Below are 22,500 nucleotides of genomic sequence, written 5' to 3'. Positions count from 1 at the left end.
CAATCAGCTGATTAATTGCAGAATAACATTTGTGCTAACGTGCTAATTTCCTCGGCTTGTTCTGAGAAGGGCTTTTAAACGAATGACTCCAGAGGGAATGGGCGTAATCGATAGAGACAGAGAGCGAGAGCCTCTTAACGGTTCTCTTCCACAGATATGCTACACCATCGGCCTCGCCAAGGACATCACAGCAGCGAAAAAGGTGAGCTTTGATCTCGACCTCGTTTTATTTAAACACGCATCAACATTCGACCTCGTTTTATTTAAACACGCGTCAACATTCGACCTCGTTTTATTTAAACACGCATCAACATTCGACCTCGTTTTATTTAAACACGCGTCAACATTCGACCTCGTTTTATTTAAACACGCATCAACATTCGACCTCGTTTTATTTAAACACGCGTCAACATTCGACCTCGTTTTATTTAAACACGCGTCAACATTCGACCTCGTTTTATTTAAACACGCGTCAACATTCGACCTCGTTTTATTTAAACACGCGTCAACATTCGACCTCGTTTTATTTAAACACGCATCAACATTCGACCTCGTTTTATTTAAACACGCATCAACATTCGACCTCGTTTTATTTAAACACGCATCAACATTCGACCTCGTTTTATTTAAACACGCGTCAACATTCGACCTCGTTTTATTTAAACACGCATCAACATTCGACCTCGTTTTATTTAAACACGCGTCAACATTCGACCTCGTTTTATTTAAACACGCATCAACATTCGACCTCGTTTTATTTAAACACGCATCAACATTCGACCTCGTTTTATTTAAACACGCATCAACATTCGACCTCGTTTTATTTAAACACGCATCAACATTCGACCTCGTTTTATTTAAACACGCATCAACATTCGACCTCGTTTTATTTAAACACGCATCAACATTCGACCTCGTTTTATTTAAACACGCATCAACATTCGACCTCGTTTTATTTAAACACGCATCAACATTCGACCTCGTTTTATTTAAACACGCATCAACATTCGACCTTGTTTTATTTAAACACGCGTCAACATTCGACCTCGTTTTATTTAAACACGCGTCAACATTCGACCTCGTTTTATTTAAACACGCGTCAACATTCGACCTCGTTTTATTTAAACACGCGTCAACATTCGACCTCGTTTTATTTAAACACGCGTCAACATTCGACCTCGTTTTATTTAAACACGCATCGACATTCGACCTCGTTTTATTTAAACACGCATCAACATTCGACCTCGTTTTATTTAAACACGCATCAACATTCGACCTCGTTTTATTTAAACACGCGTCAACATTCGACCTCGTTTTATTTAAACACGCATCAACATTCGACCTCGTTTTATTTAAACACGCGTCAACATTCGACCTCGTTTTATTTAAACACGCATCAACATTCGACCTCGTTTTATTTAAACACGCCTCAACATTCGACCTCGTTTTATTTAAACACGCATCAACATTCGACCTCGTTTTATTTAAACACGCATCAACATTCGACCTCGTTTTATTTAAACACGCATCAACATTCGACCTCGTTTTATTTAAACACGCATCAACATTCGACCTCGTTTTATTTAAACACGCATCAACATTCGACCTCGTTTTATTTAAACACGCATCAACATTCGACCTCGTTTTATTTAAACACGCATCAACATTCGACCTCGTTTTATTTAAACACGCATCAACATTCGACCTTGTTTTATTTAAACACGCGTCAACATTCGACCTCGTTTTATTTAAACACGCGTCAACATTCGACCTCGTTTTATTTAAACACGCGTCAACATTTGACCTCGTTTTATTTAAACACGCGTCAACATTCGACCTCGTTTTATTTAAACACGCGTCAACATTCGACCTCGTTTTATTTAAACACGCATCGACATTCGACCTCGTTTTATTTAAACACGCATCGACATTCGACCTCGTTTTATTTAAACACGCATCAACATTCGACCTCGTTTTATTTAAACACGCATCAACATTCGACCTCGTTTTATTTAAACACGCATCAACATGCTAATGTTCCGTATTCCGCTTGGAAAGCCAAAGGCGGTGGGTGCATTATTCTAGGATCACTGCAGACTCAAACTAATGAACAGAACTTAAAACCACTGCTTGTGGAACGTTTTGAATTATTCATCAGTGGAAAACAGTTTCATATCTGATTACCTTATTTGGTATTAACAATTTTATGATTATAAATCCCATATTGGGTTGAATTTTGATTATATTCATGTTGTGGAGTCTCTGCCCGTTGTGGTCTAATTTGCCCTGGCCCTTAAATGGACTGTCGGGGTTGATCATGTGACGTGTTTTTGACCGATCGCACGTCCGTGTCCAGGATCCCGCGGCTCTGGCCGAGCTGATGAAGACGATGCCTCTGACCAGCGACGGAAAGTTCCGGCTGCTCGATGAAGAAAGTACGGACGACAAGGACACGCAAGAGGAGTCAGAAGCCTGAACCGGACTGAACCGGACCAGACCGGGTCTGAGCGGATCAGTCTGGACTGCAGCAGAGGCAGGAGTGCTCTCTCTCACACAGCCCTCGTCCAACAAGCTGCTCCGATAGTGCGATCTCTCCTCCCCTCCGTACCCACGACCCAGATCACACCCATTCTGCCGCACAGGTCTCTTCAGCTGGGGCCGGAGATGCAGCTCAGTGTCCTGGAGACCATTGAGTTTTTACACAAAGTTTGGAACATTTTATTCCCGTTTACATTTTCTACAATGGTTAATTTTCCATATCAGACTGACTCCACTGATAGCATGTGGCCTTCAGACCTGGAGCGCTTGGAGTTGCAGTGAGACCCTGGAGTTGCAGTGAGACCCTTGTGTTCGACTCGACACGCGATGTTGGTACTTCACGAGTCTCAGACACACAGGAGAAAGGATGAGACCTGACAGAGGCACAAAGAATGAGTGGTGTTTACTTGGCATGCTGGGTAGGGATACGCAAAAAATATTAACCCAACGCACGCACGTTTCTGCATGCTTACAATCGCACTGTTCAACAGAGATGGTACTTAATTCAGTTAAAATACTTTTTTACATTGAGAGGATGTGTGTGCTAGGGTGTTAGTTTGCTAGTACAGGATATAAAATAGTCACCGACTCTCCTGTAGTACCATGTGCAGCCTGTAGGGTATCAAAGTGTCACTGGCTCTCCTGTAGTACTGTGTGAGAGCTGTGGGATTTTCAATTGTCACTGGCTCTCCTGTAGTACTGTGTGCAGCCTTTGGGGTGTAAAGGTAGCACAGGCGCTCCAGTAGTACTGAGTGTGAGCTGTAGGATTTTAAATTGTCACTGGCCCTCCTGTAGTACTGTGTGTAGCCTGTAGGGGGAGATATAGTCACTTGCTTGCAGGCCAGTGCGATTTAGCTGCAGGGCTGCTTGTGTGGCTGGCATAACTGATACTTCAAAGGGTACAGCTGACAATTCCAAAAATGGAGTTTGCGCCTCTGTGCAATGTCATCATTTCATCCGCTGGTCGGAGCCTGGAGAAGGCTGGCCGGCATCACTCTGATATAATGCGTTTAAAAAAGCCCCGCACCGTTCTGTGGTTATCACGCTCTGAACACAGAGTGCTGACTCAGTCATTTGGTGCACAACCCCATGTAATGAAATTTGACACTTGGAAAAGGCAATCTGTACAACACATTTCCAGAGCCAGGGGCTGAGGGAACAGCGGGAGATGACAAAAGGAAAATCAGACTTGGAGAAGGGCCCACTGTCTCATCATCCATAGCACACCAAACTAAACCATATTCGCTTCAGCGGGGATATTTCTGTTCCGTAATTTGTCTGGTTTAAAGCGCACTTTGTTTTGAAGCCTTTGCCTCCAGAGGCAGCCCATTGCAGGGGGGGGGGTAATGGTTCACTATGAATCACCAGCTGTCAATTTAGACCCCAATCAAATAGCTTTACTGCCTTTGGATTGAGTTTGGGGAGCTGAGCCTTAAAATCGGCTTACCTGATTTTCTTAAGTCTTCCTCCAGGGGGCGCTGTGCATTTTCTGGTTTTCGTGGTACTTCAGAGTTTGCAAGAACACAGAGGTAGACATCTCCAAAACTCCAAACCCTCAGCAGTTTCAGCCATTCTGCGTTTTACTAGAAGCAGTCTACTGCAGTACCTGGGGTTGGCCAGCAGGGGGCTTCTACACGGCGCTCACCTGGAACACCTCAGACCGATGTGGTTCGGAATGGGTGGTTCCCACACTAAACATTAGACCTCCAAAACCTTTGGAAGCTGTTGCAAGAGAGTCCTTATTTTTAATCTTACTTGTATTTTTTTTTGAACAACTTACATTTTTAGTTTTTCTCTTGCAGGGGTTTGTTGGCTAACCTGTTATTTTTGTAATCTATAGCTGTGTGAGTGTGCATGTGCAGTATAATCAGTAATCATCATTAAAGCAGCTTTTACACGTCAGACTGTGGAGCTCTTCTCCAGGAAACAGCGCTTACACGTTAGACTGTGGGCCCTGCTCCAGGAACATAAAGACGGGGGGCTTAATGCCAGAGCTTTTATCCTTTCTCAACCCCGAATGACATCATTTATGTGTGCATTTATTTTTAAACTTACGCTCCTTGAAAATGCCATGTCTCACTAAAAGGGAATATATGTCATACCTGCAAAGGCTTAATGTTCCGTCTTAATATCTGGCAAATTACAGTTCAAGTTTTCAGTTCACACTGTCCATGTTCTGCCCAGCTTTGGACACTGTTTGACTCAGTATCTTCTAAAACCATGTAAAACCTATATCCTTTAAAAGTAAATGAGACATTTTTGTACTGCTTTTTACCTGTGTGTGTGTGTGTGTGTGTGTGTGTGTGTGTGAGAGAGAGAGAGTGTGTGTGTGTGAGTGTGTGTGTATGTGTGTGTGAGTGTGTGTGTGTGTATGTGTGTGAGTATGTGCGTGAGTGTATGTGTGTGAGTGTGTGTGAGTGTGAGAGAGAGTGTGTGTGTGTGTGTGTGTGTGTGTGTGTGTCTCAAACAGAGCTCACAGCAACGTGATTACTCCCCTGGACCGAAATGGAAATCTTTAATAATATTCTGATGAGTTCTTCACTGAGTCATGTGATCATCCTTCAGTCTCACGGGCACATTGACTAATGGAAATGATGGGCAAGTCTAAGCATATTAAAACATCCAGTGAACGCAATCTCCCTGCCAGTGAATAACGGTGGCATAAAACTAGTCAGACTGAGCTTTTTAGAACCTGGATTTTCACCTCGGGGCCTCCAAGGTACTGTAGACAGTGGGGAAATATTTCAAAAATATAATTAAAAAAAAATATATATAATCCTTTCTAACTTATGATGGGGGTAGACTGGGAGCCCTTGAGCCTTGGCGGGGGTCCCTGGATCATAACATTTTGAACCCTGGTTCAGAAGTAAGAGGACCCTGTTCAATGGATAGGCATATAAATCGAGTTACCAGTCTGGCGGACAGGGTGCAGGGAGTTTATGGCCTCAACGGTTGACACCGTTTCCATGGCCACCATCGGGCCCAGTGACGCGAACATCGCTCTAAATCCTAACGACATCACGATTCCTTGGTGTTAGCAGTCATTAGCTTTCTGACATTGACTGAGCCATTTTGAGAAAAATAATAAAATACATATTTTTCGTTTTAAAAGCCTACTGCTCTTTCTTGTGTGAAATCCTAAAATTATGGAAGGAAATGCATTTCCATACATTTTTGTTCCAAGCATTTGGTTTCTATGTTGGAATAAAGTCCTTATTTTATGGTTCTAACGCTCTGCTAAACAGGTAAACATGTTTTATCGCAGTGTGAGAGGATACCGTGACTTCCTTCAGGGAATTCCCGGTTTCATTTACGCCGTACAAGGCTGTTCTGCTCCTCCGGTTGGTGTCTCTGCGTGTTTTATGTTAATCAAAGATTTTCTCCAACTTTCTCTCCGTGGGAATCCGAGATCGCTTTGATGTCTCCCTCACCTGCTCACATGTTAGGAAATAAGACCACAAGCTAGTTCTTTCATCTTTTTTTATTTATTTATTTACTGTTAGTGGTTTAATAATAATATCTTTACATAGCTTTAGGGCTATTGCTGGAGATCTTACAATATTTTTGTTCATATTTTACATGAAAATAGTGTACACATATATTTCCCAAATTCTCCCAAATTGTTCCATATTCATTCGACACAAATACAAAATGTACTCGGCGATCGCTTGGAGCCGTTGCATTGTGGGCCAGCGGGCTGGGGAACCGGCTGGCAGCGACCACAAAGCCGGCCGAGGCAGACATCCAACCGGCCCTCGCTTCAGCGCTCCACACAACAAGGCCGCCCACAGAACCGCGGAACTCCCCGGTCAGAACAGCGGGGTTTTAAAAAAAGAATCGGAGAAATGACTTCGGGATGAACGTTGTAAGTGCAGCCATTCCTCGGGTCTGACCGTCTCACCTGAAAAAAGCACGTTAGGCACGGAATATATATGCGGAGCCTGATTTTCTAACGGTCTTTGATTAAAAGATGATGTCTTTTCTGTTATATATTGTATTGTTTATTTCAGTCCCATTTCTGTTCTTTTCACATTCACAACAATATAAGGAAATCTCGACAACAGCACAACGAACGGAGCCGCTGGGACTCGATGCATAGGATTACGCCATTGGAATACAGTATGTCAACATGTTTTTACAATCGTAATATGTCATAAGAAAGTGAAAATGAGTAGGCTAACTGCACAGCAGTAAAAGACTTCTTGTCGAGCGCACTACACAGCCTTTTCATACATACAGTGGACAGTCCATTTTGAAAGTCTTTTTTTTTTTTTTTCTCAAGCACGTTATAAAAGAAAAAAACACGAGACGATTAAAATATTCGGTTTTCTACTTCGACGCTCTCAGACTCGCTGAGGAGTGACAGATTTTGGGAGACATTTCTAAGTAAGCTTGTCACTACCTTTACCCGAGCCTTTGACACAGCTTTCAGCACCCTATGAGACCACTCCACGGACATCTAGCACAAAACACACTTCAAACAGTATAGGGGAGTCCTGCGTGCTCGGGCGTCTGCTACAGACACACCACACACACGTTGGCACGTGATCACTGCAGCACACTCGTATTATCCGACGGCACGTGGTATCACAAGATTGCTAAAACACGGCAGAATCCATATTACTATAATATAATGATTTTTTTTTTTTTGAAAAACAATTCCTATACATTATTATTAAGGCACTTTTTGGTTAAAGGAAGGCAAACAAAAGCTTTGCTTTGAGCTCTCGGGACTCGAATTTGAGATAAAATATGGAAGCAAGCGGGGAAAAGAAGAAGTGCGCAATCTGGATTTAATTAAGATCAAGAGAACCCCCCGCTGCTCCCGTTCTGCGCAGAACTGGAACCCGTTCTGTCTCGCGTGGCCCGTGCCAAGACGCCGCCTGGCTGGCGGTGACAGCCCGCTTCCTGACCTCAATCTCCGAAATAGGAGGAATGAAAATAAAAATCAGGCCTGGCGCCGCAGAAACTCACACCGGTTATTTACAGCACCGAAAAGTGGCGTGTCACTGGAGATTAAAAACCCGGAGTGAAATCTGACACACAAACAATCGGATACGAAGAATAGGAGGCGGCTGACTGCCCCAGTTTCATCAAAAGGACACTAATTAAAAACGATATGTACCGCTAAATAGGCTAATGAATTTACACTGCTACCTTCAATCTCGGCGCAATGATATTATGTGAATATTCTGAAGACGTACCACTTCTAATAAATCAAATGCTATAGTTATGCATGCCTCTGCAATTTAGAACTAACGGTGATGTCACAATAAAATATTGCAGGGAACACATATCATGTATACGGTTCACCTTGGCAAGCAATTTATTAAAAAAAAAAATCCCAACACCATAGCCTACTAATAGCTTGCAAAAGCTGTAAGTTACATTTAGAAAAAAGTACTGTTGCATTTATGGTCTGACAATTTATGTGTAGGCATTTTTGTTTAGCAAAGGAATTATATATATATATATATATATATATATATATATATATATATATATATATATATATATATCTCTCTCTCAGATTTGTTTTAAGTGTCCTGTCAGGGCCCAGTTCTGACAGTATTGCTCTAGCAGATCCACATGTTGCCCGGGGACAGCAACATCTTACTCAACAACTCTCTGAAAAAGCACAACAGCTCTCTGAAAAAGCACAACAGCTCTCTCAAAAAGCACAACAACTCTCTCAAAAAGCACAGCCGTCGACAAAGGCATTAGAAGGTCAGGTGTGCTTTTAAGTTTGCTGTAAGATTTTGAAAGCAATTAAAAAACAGGAAGCAATTAAAAAACAGGATGGTCTAACGCAACAACTCAGCCACTTCTGTTTACCTCCCTAGGTAACATCTATGGAGTACCCTGAAGCGTTTGCCGTGTCTTGGTCTCCAAGCGAGTTTTAAAAGTTAGTGCCTTCGTAGTAAAGTATACGCATTCAGCCTAATTGCAAAATGAATCCAATCAACGTGACAATCTAATACCAGCGTTTACTCATTTGTGAGATCACCAAATGTCAAAGCGCAAGAGACAAGACTGAAGGCAAAAATAAGCCTCATTATTTAAAAAGCTAAGCGACTGAGAAGCTGTGTGGCTTCAGTAATATGACACGCCACACCCACTACGCCACAATAACAGTTTGCAGTCGAACTTGGTCTATATGTTTAACGCAGAACACACAGTGCAATAAACTGAAGTGAAAACAGGCACGCCCTTACTTCAGCATTGGTCTACAGGGGGGAACATTACCCAAGCGGAACCTCAAATTCAGCCACACCACTGCTGTAGGAGGCCCACCACCTTCTGCGACTGTACCGTATGACCCAAGCACAAACACCGCACCCGATACAACTATCACACAATAGGAATGATCACTTTTCAGTCACAATCTGCTATTCTCCTGCGGCTGTTTCACACACAGGCCCATCCACACAGCCATTGGACGACAGGAGTCCGGTGAATGAGCGAATGTCTGTGCGGATACTCACACAGGACACTGGACACACTACCATCTTCAGACACAACAAAACAAAATGGCTTACTTTCTGCTTACAAAGCTTTCCCGAAGAAAGGCCATACAATAAAAAATATATAATACTTCTCTGCACAGGAAAAAATTGAACATGTGGGTTTTGTGTTGGTGTTGTTGAATGGAGCCAGGGAGTAATGCTGGGCCTGTTCGGCTGGCTGTGGTGGTGGCAGGAGGGGAAGTCGGGCGGGCGAAGCCAGGCGCTCTCCGTGAGCGAGGGTCCATCGACGCTGTGGGGCCCAGCACGGCCCCCCCTCCCCTCTCAGAGGTGACGTTGGCGGAGGGGCTGGGTTCGGGTTAGCTGGTCTCCGGGCAGAAGGGGTTGGGGACACTCCGTGGCAAGTGAAGGCCTCATGGATGATTATCGTTCCAGAAAACAACCGAACGGCGATTTGTCCAGGAGAGTTTAAAAACAGCCAGGGCCCCCGCTCCTGTTCCCCCAGGCCTGCTGAGATCACACCGCCCCCCCACGGCGCTCCTGATACCCCCCCCCCTCCTCCTCTGGGGGTTAGAGGTCTGTCACCTTGTTCTCCAACGCTGCAGCGATCTGCTGCAGCCGCAGGGTCAGCTGTTTGCTCTGGGCCGCCGGGTCCTCGTCCAGAGAGGTGATGATCTGCGGGAACACCAGAGAGGGCATCAGAGAGAACGCACTGAAGGGGCCACATCAACTCAGAGAGAGCGCACTGAAGGGGCCACATTAACTCAGAGAGAACGCACTGAAGGGGCCACATTAACTCAGAGAGAGCGCACTGAAGGGGCCACATTCACTCAGAGAGAGCGCACTGAAGGGGCCACATTCACTCAGAGAGAGCGCACTGAAGGGGCCACATTAACTCAGAGAGAGCGCACTGAAGGGGCCACATTAACTCAGAGAGAGCGCACTGAAGGGGCCACATTAACTCAGAGAGAGCGCACTGAAGGGGCCACATTAACTCAGAGAGAGCGCACTGAAGGGGCCACATTAACTCAGAGAGAACGCACTGAAGGGGCCACATTAACTCAGAGAGAGCGCACTGAAGGGGCCACATTAACTCAGAGAGAGCGCACTGAAGGGGCCACATTAACTCAGAGAGAGCGCACTGAAGGGGCCACATCAACTCAGAGAGAACGCACTGAAGGGGCCACATTAACTCAGAGAGAGCGCACTGAAGGGGCCACATCAACTCAGAGAGAACGCACTGAAGGGGCCACATTAACTCAGAGAGAACGCACTGAAGGGGCCACATTAACTCAGAGAGAACGCACTGAAGGGGCCACATTAACTCAGAGAGAGCGCACTGAAGGGGCCACATTAACTCAGAGAGAGCGCACTGAAGGGGCCACATCAACTCAGAGAGAACGCACTGAAGGGGCCACATTAACTCAGAGAGAGCGCACTGAAGGGGCCACATTAACTCAGAGAGAACGCACTGAAGGGGCCACATTAACTCAGAGAGAGCGCACTGAAGGGGCCACATTAACTCAGAGAGAGCGCACTGAAGGGGCCACATTAACTCAGAGAGAGCGCACTGAAGGGGCCACATTAACTCAGAGAGAACGCACTGAAGGGGCCACATTAACTCAGAGAGAGCGCACTGAAGGGGCCACATTAACTCAGAGAGAGCGCACTGAAGGGGCCACATTAACTCAGAGAGAGCGCACTGAAGGGGCCACATCAACTCAGAGAGAACGCACTGAAGGGGCCACATTAACTCAGAGAGAGCGCACTGAAGGGGCCACATTAACTCAGAGAGAGCGCACTGAAGGGGCCACATTAACTCAGAGAGAGCGCACTGAAGGGGCCACATTAACTCAGAGAGAGCGCACTGAAGGGGCCACATTAACTCAGAGAGAACGCACTGAAGGGGCCACATTAACTCAGAGAGAGCGCACTGAAGGGGCCACATTAACTCAGACAGAACGCACTGAAGGGGCCACATTAACTCAGGAGGGAAGAGCGGCTGTCGGTTTGATTTCACCGTTGAATGGGTGAATGAGAGGCATTAATATGGGTTCTGAATACACACTGTATTATATATTATATATACTATGTACTACACTGAACATTTAGCCGTGAGGCGGCTGTAGTGTAGTGGTTAAGGTACATGACTGGGACACGCAAGGTCGGTGGTTCTAATCCCGGTGTAGCCACAATAAGATCTGCACAGCCGTTGGGCCCTTGAGCAAGGCCCTTAACCCTGCATTGCTCCAGGGGAGGATTGTCTCCTGCTTAGTCTAATCAACTGTACGTCGCTCTGGATAAGAGCGTCTGCCAATGATGTGGTGTGGTGTAGTGTAGTGTAGTGTAATGTGATGTGATGTGATGTGATGTAATGTAATGTAATGTAATGTAATGTAATGTAATGTAATGAACACAGAATCCCACATGAGAGTCTAGAGGTAACTTGTGACAACCAGCAACTATATACACTTTTTTTTTTTTTTTAAATCAAAAGCAGGTCTTTGTGGAAAGATAATAAACAAACAAGGGCAAAGTTCACTTATTTTTAGTTTAAACCTTAGTCAACACTATACATGAATTACTTGATTTACATTTGTATAGTCATTCTCCTAAATGCAGTTGCAAATGTAAATTCTTGAGTCTGGTAGAGTGTGTGTACCACACATATTCTTGAGTCTGGTAGAGTGTGTGTACCACACATATTCTTGAGTCTGGTAGAGTGTGTGTACCACACAGAAGATACATACCCCGTCGTAGTATTTGCTTGCATACTGGTAGAGCTGATGCAGGGCCACCTGTGTGTTCAGCTTGTCTGTGTGAGACTGCAAGACACAAAAGAGGGGTTCAGTATATACAGGGATTATAACCTGAGCCTCAATATATAATACAGGGATTATAGTCTGGGGTTCAGTATATAAACAAGAATTATAGTCTGGGGTTCAGTATATAATACAGGGATTATAGTCTGGGGTTCAGTATATAAACAAGAATTATAGTCTGGGGTTCAGTATATAATACAGGGATTATAACCTGAGCCTCAGTATATAATGAAACAGGGATTATAGTCTGGGGTTCAGTATATAATACAGGGATTATAACCTGAGCCTCAGTATATAATGAAACAGGGATTATAATCTGAGCCTCAGTATATAATGAAACAGGGATTATAACCTGAGCCTCAGTATATAATGAAACAGGGATTATAATCTGAGAGGTGAGGTGTCCCTTACCCGTGAGACCTCAGCCAGGTGTGTGTTCATGTCCTGGTCGCTGACCGACACCATCTGCCTGATGCCCTTGTAGTAGCTATGGAGACAGGTGATGTCGTGAGGATGTTTGACACAGTTGACATTATGAGGTCTGTGTGACTGTGCAAAGCTCTTAGATCAGGGGTAACAGAGGGGGCAGGAGTTAAGAGAGACTGCATCAGACAGCCACTTTAAGAAGGGGCGGATTTAGAGGAATCTGAGTTTGTGAAACGTGTGGAAAGAGCAGACAGCACTTACTCATCCACCATCCTCTTGTAGGTGGAGATCTCCTTTGCATAGAGCAGCTTGTTGCTGGGGGAATCCTGGGGGGGGGGGAGAACGGAAGTGAAGACTGTGTCTGCAGGCCTCTCTCTCACCAGAGCGCCCCTCCCTGTCCCTCTTTTTAACTCTTCCATACTTGTATAATCTAACTTAAAAAAGAAACATTTTTTATTCCTCACAAGTTACTCATGAGTTCCTGGGCTGCGCAGTCACTGTGTCAGAGCGTCTGCGCAGCCCATGCAGACGGGCTGCAGGGTCTGCTCCCCCACAGGGGCGCTGAATGGATCCCTCCCCTCACTACGGCCAATCAGACGCTCCCCTGCGGGGCTGGGGGCTCGAGCCCTCTCTCACCCGACTCAGCTTGTGCTCGGTCTTGGTGCAGGCGTCCATGAAGGTCTGGGCGATGACAGAGAGAGAGGCGTCCACCACCTCAGTCACGTGCACGTCGAAGATGAAGTGCGGGTTCTTCAGGATGTTCACCCAGAAGCGCAGGGGCAGGCTGCAGGGACACAAACACCGCTAAACACTGTGCACTATGTACTATGCACTATGCACTATGTACACTGTGCACTATGTACTATGCACTATGCACTATGTACACTGTGCACTATGTACTATGCACTATGTACACTGTGCACTATGTACACTGTGCACTATGTACTATGCACACTGTGCACTATGTACTATGCATACTGTGCACTATGTACTATACACACCGTACACTGCACTATGTAGTATACACACTGTTCTCTATACATACTGTGCACTATGCACTATACATAATACACAATGTGCACTGTGCACTACACACTGTACACTATGTACTATACACTATACCATGTACTGTCCTCTATGCATTATGCATTAAACTGTACACTGTATACTATGTACTATATGCTATACACAATAAACTATGGAGTACATACACTATGCACTATACACAGCTCTTGCTCCTTGAAAACTGCAGTGAGGCAAAGAGCTACACATCATGATAGCATGGAAACATGCATTCACATACACACACACACTCACACACTCACACACACACTCACACACTCACACACTCACTCACACACTCACTCACTCACTCACTCACTCACTCACTCACTCACTCACTCACTCACTCACTCACACACTCACTCACTCACTCACTCACGCACTCACTCACTCACACACTCACTCACTCACACACACACACACTCACACACTCACACACTCACACACTCACACACTCACTCACTCACTCACTCACTCACACACTCACACACTCACACACTCACACACTCACACACTCACTCACACACACTCACACACTCACACACTCACACACTCACACACTCACTCACACACTCACACACTCACACACTCACACACACACTCACTCACACACTCACACACACACTCACACACTCACACACACACTCACACACTCACACACTCACACACTCACACACTCACACACTCACTCACACACTCACACACTCACACACTCACACACTCACACACTCACACACTCACTCACACACTCACTCACTCACACACTCACTCACTCACACACTCACTCACTCACACACTCACTCACTCACTCACACACTCACACACACATGAAGGCAGTGCCATAGTGTAAACATCAATCGTTTGACCTACACACCTCTGTCTTTAGCTAAAATAAGAGCCCAATCCGTCTCCATTTAAAATGCTGCCTTTGTGGATCAATCTGAACACACCATCTACACGTTCTCTGCCTTTCTACATCTCTAGTTCTGTACTGCTTTCCCCACCGCTAACTAATAACCAGGTACAGAAATAGCCTGAATGCTGGAGAAGCTTCCAGAACGGCACGCGGGGAAGAGCAGGGCGCTCCGAGACTGGGGAGGATAGAGAAGGCGATGCAGGTGTTTCATTAACAGGTGAGACGCCTCGGCGCAGCCCAGCGGGGATCTCGCACGACCCCCCTAACGAGCAGTGACCCCCCCATCCATTATTAAAACACCGCCTTCAAACCGCCAATTTCAGGCACCGCCGCACGCCGAAAACGCACTCGCACACAGTAACCAAGGAGATGGCTTCGCACATGGCAGGATGACACACGGATGATATAATGTGCAGAATTATTTTCCAGCTGTACATCACAGCACACCAGCCGGTCCCCAGTTGCAGTTGAAGAATAAAAATGTGGAAAAACATTTGTGTATTTCTGGCGGCTACATTAGTCTGGGGCTTGCTGCCCATTTCTCCATTGCATTCATTTATAAGAGGTTAAAATCAGGTTAAAATCAGCTTCTATTTTTATTTTTATAAAACAATTTTTATAATAATAATAGTAAATAATAATAATAATAATAATAATAATAACAACGACAATACAAATATTTATAATATTCCTTGCTTTTATATTGAGCTTTTCTCACACGCGTTTTACAGTGATGAGGGGGAAACTCGCCCCGACCACCACCAACGGCCATTTTGTGCCTCAACGCTCACCACACACCAGCTGAGGTGGAGAGGGAGAAAGCTTTAAGCCATTTTAATCAGGGGCTGATACGGTGGCAGGTTGAGAGAGCCTGGCTAGGACAGCAGTGAGTGTTTTCAGGGAGTGAAACGGCGCGGCGTGGGCGGGCGGCGGGCGGCGGACCTGTTGGTCTTCCAGATGTGGATGGTCTCCTCGTCCACGTTCTCGTGCTTCAGAGCCTGCTCGTCCAGGAAGTCAAAGAAGTACTTCACCGCGGGGGGCACCACGGCCCCCGAACACAGCACGCTCCGGAAGAAGTTATCCACAAACTGCTGCAGGGTACCCTAAAACACAACACAGCACACGGTCACTGAGCTGTACCCTAAAACACAGCACAGCACTGAGGTCACTGAGCTGTACCCTAAAACACAACACAGTACTGAGGTCACTGAGCTGTACCCTAAAACACAACACAGCACATGGTCACTGAGGTGTACCCTAAAACACAACACAGCACACGGTCACTGAGGTGTACCCTAAAACACAACACAGGGTCACTGAGGTGTACCCTAAAACACAACACACGGTCACTGAGGTGTACCCTAAAACACAACACAGCACACGGTCACTGAGGTGTACCCTAAAACACAACACAACACAGGGTCACTGAGGTGTACCCTAAAACACAACACAGGGTCACTGAGGTGTACCCTAAAACACAACACAGCACACGGTCACTGAGGTGTACCCTAAAACACAACACAGGGTCACTGAGGTGTACCCTAAAACACAACACAGGGTCACTGAGGTGTACCCTAAAACACAACACAGCACACGGTCACTGAGCTGTACCCTAAAACACAACAGCACACGGTCACTGAGGTGTACCCTAAAACACAACACAGTACTGAGGTCACTGAGCTGTACCCTAAAACACAACACAGCACACGGTCACTGAGGTGTACCCTAAAACACAACACAGCACACGGTCACTGAGGTGTACCCTAAAACACAACACAGCACACGGTCACTGAGGTGTACCCTAAAACACAACACAGGGTCACTGAGGTGTACCCTAAAACACAACACAGGGTCACTGAGCTGTACCCTAAAACACAACACAGCACACGGTCACTGAGCTGTACCCTAAAACACAACACAGCACACGGTCACTGAGCTGTACCCTAAAACACAGCACAGGGTCACTGAGCTGTACCCTAAAACACAACACAACACACGGTCACTGAGGTGTACCCTAAAACACAGCACAGGGTCACTGAGGTGTACCCTAAAACACAACACAGCACTGAGGTCACTGAGGTGTACCCTAAAACACAACACAGGGTCACTGAGGTGTACCCTAAAACACAACACAGGGTCACTGAGGTGTACCCTAAAACACAACACAGCACTGAGGTCACTGAGCTGTACCCTAAAACACAACACAGTACTGAGGTCACTGAGCTGTACCCTAAAACACAACACAACACAGGGTCACTGAGGTGTACCCTAAAACACAACACAGCACATGGTCACTGAGGTGTACCCTAAAACACAACACAGCACACGGTCACTGAGGTGTACCCTAAAACACAGCACACGGTCACTGAGGTGTACCCTAAAACACAACACAGCACTGAGGTCACTGAGGTGTACCCTAAAACACAACACAGTACTGAGGTCACTGAGCTGTACCCTAAAACACAACACAGTACTGAGGTCACTGAGCTGTACCCTAAAACACAACACAGCACACGGTCACTGAGGTGTACCCTAAAACACAACACAGGGTCACTGAGGTGTACCCTAAAACACAACACAACACAGGGTCACTGAGCTGTACCCTAAAACACAACACAGGGTCACTGAGGTGTACCCTAAAACACAACACAGCACACGGTCACTGAGGTGTACCCTAAAACACAACACAGCACATGGTCACTGAGGTGTACCCTAAAACACAACACAGGGTCACTGAGGTGTACCCTAAAACACAACACAGGGTCACTGAGCTGTACCCTAAAACACAACACAGCACATGGTCACTGAGGTGTACCCTAAAACACAACACAGTACTGAGGTCACTGAGGTGTACCCTAAAACACAACACAGGGTCACTGAGCTGTACCCTAAAACACAACACAGGGTCACTGAGGTGTACCCTAAAACACAACACAGTACTGAGGTCACTGAGCTGTACCCTAAAACACAACACAGCACAGGGTCACTGAGCTGTACCCTAAAACACAACACAGGGTCACTGAGCTGTACCCTAAAACACAACACAGGGTCACTGAGGTGTACCCTAAAACACAACACAGGGTCACTGAGGTGTACCCTAAAACACAACACAGCACAGGGTCACTGAGGTGTACCCTAAAACACAACACAGCACAGGGTCACTGAGGTGTACCCTAAAACACAACACAGCACACAGATGTGTCCTCAAGAGGAGACTTATATTGAAATTAGCAAAAGGCTAATTCCACGCAGACATTAGGCGGTATTTTTTCCACACAGCGTGGTCACTGTGCGGAATAGCTTGCCAGGAAATGTAGTAGAGGCAGAAACTCTCGGGGTCTTCAAGACCAGGCTTGATACAGCGCTGGATAGGACGGAGTCGGTACGTAAACTGCGCCAGCTCCCTTTAGTGGACTGAATGGCCTGTTCTCATAGTTATGTTACGTCATAAACGAGCATGTTGGGGTCCCTGCAGTGTACCCTAAAAACAAACCTACAGCACATTCCGCACTGCGGGGACCTGGTCACTAGGGGGCGTAGTTAGAGCTCAGCCTGCCTCGCAACGGTCTTTATAACACAAATTTGAGACTTAGGTCTAACAGTGCTGACTAGTTGATTAGCTGCTTACCTTGATCAAAGTGCAGTATTAGCATTAACAGCCAAGTGATTATCAACTTCTGTTCTCTTGTTGTAATTTCTGTCGGTAGCCATTTTGCTCGCCGCACACTCAATTTTCAAACTGTTAGCTAAAGTTCGTGGCGAACAGAAAAAAGTTGAAGGCGCGTCAGTTCTCTAGTGTCCGTATCCTAACATCATCCACTATGAGCTTAAATGCAAACTGATCTGTATCCAACCTCATCCACTATGAGCTTAAGGCACCGCTAATCCTGGATCAGCTCAACAGCTCTGAAATTCTATGCAAGTACAAGCAGGACCGACACAGAGGTCATTTTTAAAAGTCCTGTTTATGCCCCCCGAGTACACGCCCAAGCGTACCAAGACCAACTTATTCCAGAAAAGCTTTTCTATGACCCTAAAATGTTGCCTAACATATAATACAGAATTCAGATGTTTTCAAAACGGTATGTGCACGTTACGGTGCAGTGTTCAGTGTTGCTGGCGTGCATGTCTGTGGAACGAGTGTCATTTAAGTTATGTTGCACGCTTATTCTTCCTCGTGTACCTCACAACTCACAAACGACAGCCTAGGAGCTACACGAGAGACGTCTTAAATCACAGCTGGTTAATCCACTGTGCATCACTCTCATTTCCCCTAAATTACTAACATTCAGAGCCGGGACACGCAGGGCTGGAAATGATTCAGTTATATAAGTAATGGGTAACAGACCCATCTTGAATGGAAAAGACATTCAAGGCAGAATTGCTTATCTGCTATAATGTGTCGGGTCACTCCGATAAGGGCTCTTCTGTCTTCTCTCTCCAATATTTCTCCACCAGTTTAAGACCTGCAATTTTTCCTCCTTTAATGTTCAACAGTGAAGCGATAGAATCCAGAAGGCGGTAATAGAACGCTAAGCGGGGCACAGTCTTATCGGCGTAAGACTGACTGGGTCCTCAGATCTGTACCAAATCATCTTCCATCTTTCCTTCAGCTCCATGGCAACATGACTTGCTGTAAAATTGTTATCAGCTCTCTGTAAAAAACACACAGCCTGGCTCTGCAAGGGGATTCGCCGGAGACGGTATGGGGAATATGATTCGTTATTCATCTAATAATTCACGAAATTACGATGCAGACGCACCGTCTGATTTGCATTGTAATTTCATGAATTATTAGATGAAAAATAAGAACCACAAACCACCAGGGTTATTAAGGTCTGACGCGTAATAAAGCAAACAGATATTGGTTTCTGGCTAAATAAACATTAAAAAGCAAGTCACTGAAGTATTCTCCTTTGCGGTGTTTTATTGACCAACGTTTCGGAAAAATGCGCCTTCGCCTGACTAAATGAATAAATAAATAAAATGTCAGACAACAGACTTTAAAGTTGTTATTTATCATTTAGCCAAGTGCTGCTAATAGCATAGTAGGCCAATTATCGAATACAACGTGTTAATAAATGCTTAAATGCTTAATACAATGTCTGCAGTCGTCAAACAGAATGTTTCCATTTGAATTTAACCGTCACATATGATGGATGGTTTATTTCCTTTCTGGGAAAGATTTGCCCAGCGTAGACACCAGACTGTGTAGCATCTGGGCTTATGGAGCTGATTAATCTATCGCAGTTACCCCTGAGACAGGATAAATACTGTGGGCATGTATACAGGACAGCACACACAAGCACAAATATACCAGTAAGAAGACTACGTTGTTTTTTTAAAAACCGTCTGTTTGCCTCTCATCTCACTTCACGTTAGTATTATTGTTATTATTGAATTCTTTGTGGATTCGGAGGTGGAAAACGCCCTGTGGCCAGCGGTAGCTCGAGCACGTTAGCGGCGCGTGGCTCACCTTGACAGAGAGCAGCCGGGTCAGGTAGATCTCGGTGATGGCTTTGGTCATGGACTTATCCTTCATGCTGCCGCGTTTGGACTTGATCTCGTCGAGCTCCTCGGCAGGGCGCACCAGGTGGAACACCTTATCATCCTCCAGCAGGGCGTTCCCTGGAGAAGGGTCGCAGGGTCAGAACCGGGCCACGCCTGGGTCAGACGTGGGCTCAGACTAAAGACAGACCTGGGTCAGACTTGGTTTAAACCTGGGTCAGACTTGGGTCAGACCTGGGTTAAATCTGGGTCAGACTTGGGTGAAATGCTTTAGCTCTTTAACATGTGGAATCAGGACTGGGCTGGAGTTTCCTCTGTAGGAGAACATTTAAAATGAGTTTCTTGTTGAACATTCTTCTGATTATCTAATTTGGATTCATAGAAGATATGGGTATATGTGTGTGAAATGTGTATGTGAAATACTTTGACCTTTTAGATGCTGCTAGAAAGTGAATAACAGATGCCTGATAATTATAAAAGGAAACGTGACTGAAAGCAAAATGTACGATCCTCTTAAAGAAGAACTGTCCTTCCTGAATCTACTGTGAAAATAAAGCCTTCTTTAAAAATCTGCAAAAGAAGCCTTTTTTCTGATGAAGATATTCAACCTCGAAGCCCTTCCGAGTCGTTCAGTGTGTTCAGGCTGGCTGCATTGTGGGAGACTCTGGATCACAGGTGAAAATCGGCTGTCATTATGTATTCCCTTCTGCTTTTTTCTATGTGCTTGTGTTTGTATTTTAACTGCAATATTGTTTTTTTATTCTGTGTGAAGCCCTTTGTAAAGTTGTAAAAAGCTATTCCAGTGAAGATTATTCGTCATTATCTGGGCCGAAGGGCCGGTTCTGGTCGTCGTGCGTGATTGTGTTGGTGGGTTAGAGCCTCACTCTCTTCGTGGCTGTCCTGGTTCTGGTCGTAGGACTGCTGTGGGTGCAGAACCTTTGACAGGACCAGCGTGGCATTGTCTCGAACCTGGAACACAGACAGCTCAGCTCAATCTGATGGAGGTTCCTCGTTAACATGTTACATTTATTTGGCGGACACTTCTATCCAAAGTGATGTATACCAAAGGCCCTTAGAACAATGACAGAACAGGTCACATGAGGTACAAATCAGAAAAAGTATCAGTTACCCATAGCCTTGAATGTCAAGTCGAGTTCACATGGTAAATACAGGCCAAGTCACCACAAGTAAAGCATGTTGAAGGAGAGACGGCAGGATGCCAAAGATATGCTAATCATCTACAGCACACAGACGGATTCAAATGAAACATCAAGGTCTTAGATTAATTACAGAAGAGATGGAGTTTCCCAGCATTCCTCCACCTGGGCACTGAGCCACTGTAGTCAGTGTATTAGGATTGACTGCAGATCTGCAGATCAGCTCAAATATGCATCTGAAACTCACTTTTCTTTTCTGCTGGTAAAAAATCTCCTCTATGGGATTAGTGAATGTGATAAGGATCCCATCCCATCCCAGGCTGAAATTCTCTCATCAGACTTTAAAACCCCCAGCCCCTCTCTCCAGCTCTGTTGGACCAGCTTAGCCGTTTCTGTGCAAACTCACGTTGTAATGCGCCAGCGTGTTCATGCGTTTCCACCTGCCCTCTTTCTGCGACGTGAGGTCCAGATCCGACAGGATCTGCCCCGTAGAGCCCGGGCGCCACTCTGTGGACAGGGCAGGAACAACAGCACACGCACACGCACACGCACACGCACACACGCACACACACGCGCACGCACGCACACCCACGCACGCACGCACACGCACACGCACACGCACACACACACGCGCACAGACGCACGCACACACGCACACGCGCACACGCACACACGCACACACGCACGCGCACGCGCAAGCACACGCACACGCACACACGCACACACACACACCCAGACACGCACACACACACACACACACACACACACACATACACACATACTCGCCTTAGGGCACAACTGTACAACAAATACTTTTCAAAAAAATATTCTAAAAGTCTGCCAACAGTGTAGCAAGAAGTACTAGAATCAGCAGTTCTGCTGACACAGTCAAATAAACGGAGAGATATTTTGAACAATATTCATTTTCACAAACAACAGTATAGCAACGAGAGCTGGTGGTCAAATCCATCTCAACTTCAGTCAATTCAGGGAATGAAGTAAAACCCCATTAATGAGCTGATGGAGCCCCGCAGAGCATCAAAGGGAATGTTCTTGTTCCATAAACTGAATTTCAATTTTAAGTCCCAGGTGTGACTGTAGTAAAATAAAACCCATCAGGATCAGAATACCAGAGAACACGCTATAGTAGAATAGAGTACAGCTTTATTTTCCCAAACGGCCGAGTAGCCGCAGTCAGTCTCACAGGTTCTCGCTCACCGAGAGTGACGCTGTCGACCTTGGGTCTCTGTGAGTACGACAGGTTCCGGTACACCTGCTCGATGATCTTCTCCTTCACCTGGGAGATAGTGTCACAGTTCAGCACCTTCACCAGCGTCACATCCGGGCCCTCTCCGTGAACCAGCACCTGTAGGGTCTGAGAGACACACACCTGTCTGAGACACACACACTCACACCTGTCACATGATACACACACACACACACACACACCTGTCACCTGATACACACACACACACACCTGTCTGATACACACACACTCACACCTGTCACATGATACACACACACACACACACACACACACACCTGTCACCTGATACACACACACACCTGTCTGATACACACACACTCACACCTGTCACATGATACAC

The 22,500-nt window shown here is 45.7% G+C and overlaps 2 protein-coding genes across 3 annotated transcripts in view; one reads left to right on the top strand and one right to left on the bottom strand.

Annotated features, from left to right (window-relative positions):
• The window catches only part of LOC133135699 (DCC-interacting protein 13-beta-like), a 29,819-nt gene extending 25,012 nt beyond the window's left edge, over window positions 1-4,807 (top strand). For both annotated transcript variants that reach the window (XM_061252900.1, XM_061252899.1), the window contains 2 exons: window positions 155-202; window positions 2,357-4,807. In XM_061252900.1, the coding sequence (XP_061108884.1) occupies window positions 155-202; window positions 2,357-2,476 (168 nt within the window). In that variant the 3' untranslated portion in view covers window positions 2,477-4,807. The remainder of the gene's footprint in view (window positions 1-154; window positions 203-2,356) is intronic.
• Window positions 4,808-9,503: 4,696 nt separating this feature from the next.
• The window catches only part of LOC133134813 (plexin-B2-like), a 42,888-nt gene continuing 29,891 nt past the window's right edge, over window positions 9,504-22,500 (bottom strand). Inside the window, exons 26-35 of the mRNA XM_061251250.1 lie at window positions 22,112-22,268; window positions 21,300-21,400; window positions 20,621-20,705; window positions 19,705-19,856; window positions 15,171-15,331; window positions 12,887-13,034; window positions 12,512-12,576; window positions 12,236-12,311; window positions 11,753-11,827; window positions 9,504-9,677 (exon numbers count right to left, since the gene is read on the bottom strand). Of these exons, the coding sequence (XP_061107234.1) occupies window positions 9,573-9,677; window positions 11,753-11,827; window positions 12,236-12,311; window positions 12,512-12,576; window positions 12,887-13,034; window positions 15,171-15,331; window positions 19,705-19,856; window positions 20,621-20,705; window positions 21,300-21,400; window positions 22,112-22,268 (1,125 nt within the window). The 3' untranslated portion in view covers window positions 9,504-9,572. The remainder of the gene's footprint in view (window positions 9,678-11,752; window positions 11,828-12,235; window positions 12,312-12,511; window positions 12,577-12,886; window positions 13,035-15,170; window positions 15,332-19,704; window positions 19,857-20,620; window positions 20,706-21,299; window positions 21,401-22,111; window positions 22,269-22,500) is intronic.

Source organism: Conger conger, chromosome 8 (genome assembly GCF_963514075.1).
Source record: "Conger conger chromosome 8, fConCon1.1, whole genome shotgun sequence".
NCBI lineage: Eukaryota > Metazoa > Chordata > Actinopteri > Anguilliformes > Congridae > Conger > Conger conger.
Note: the sequence above shows the minus strand (reverse complement) of the source record. Positions and strands in the feature narration are given on the sequence as shown.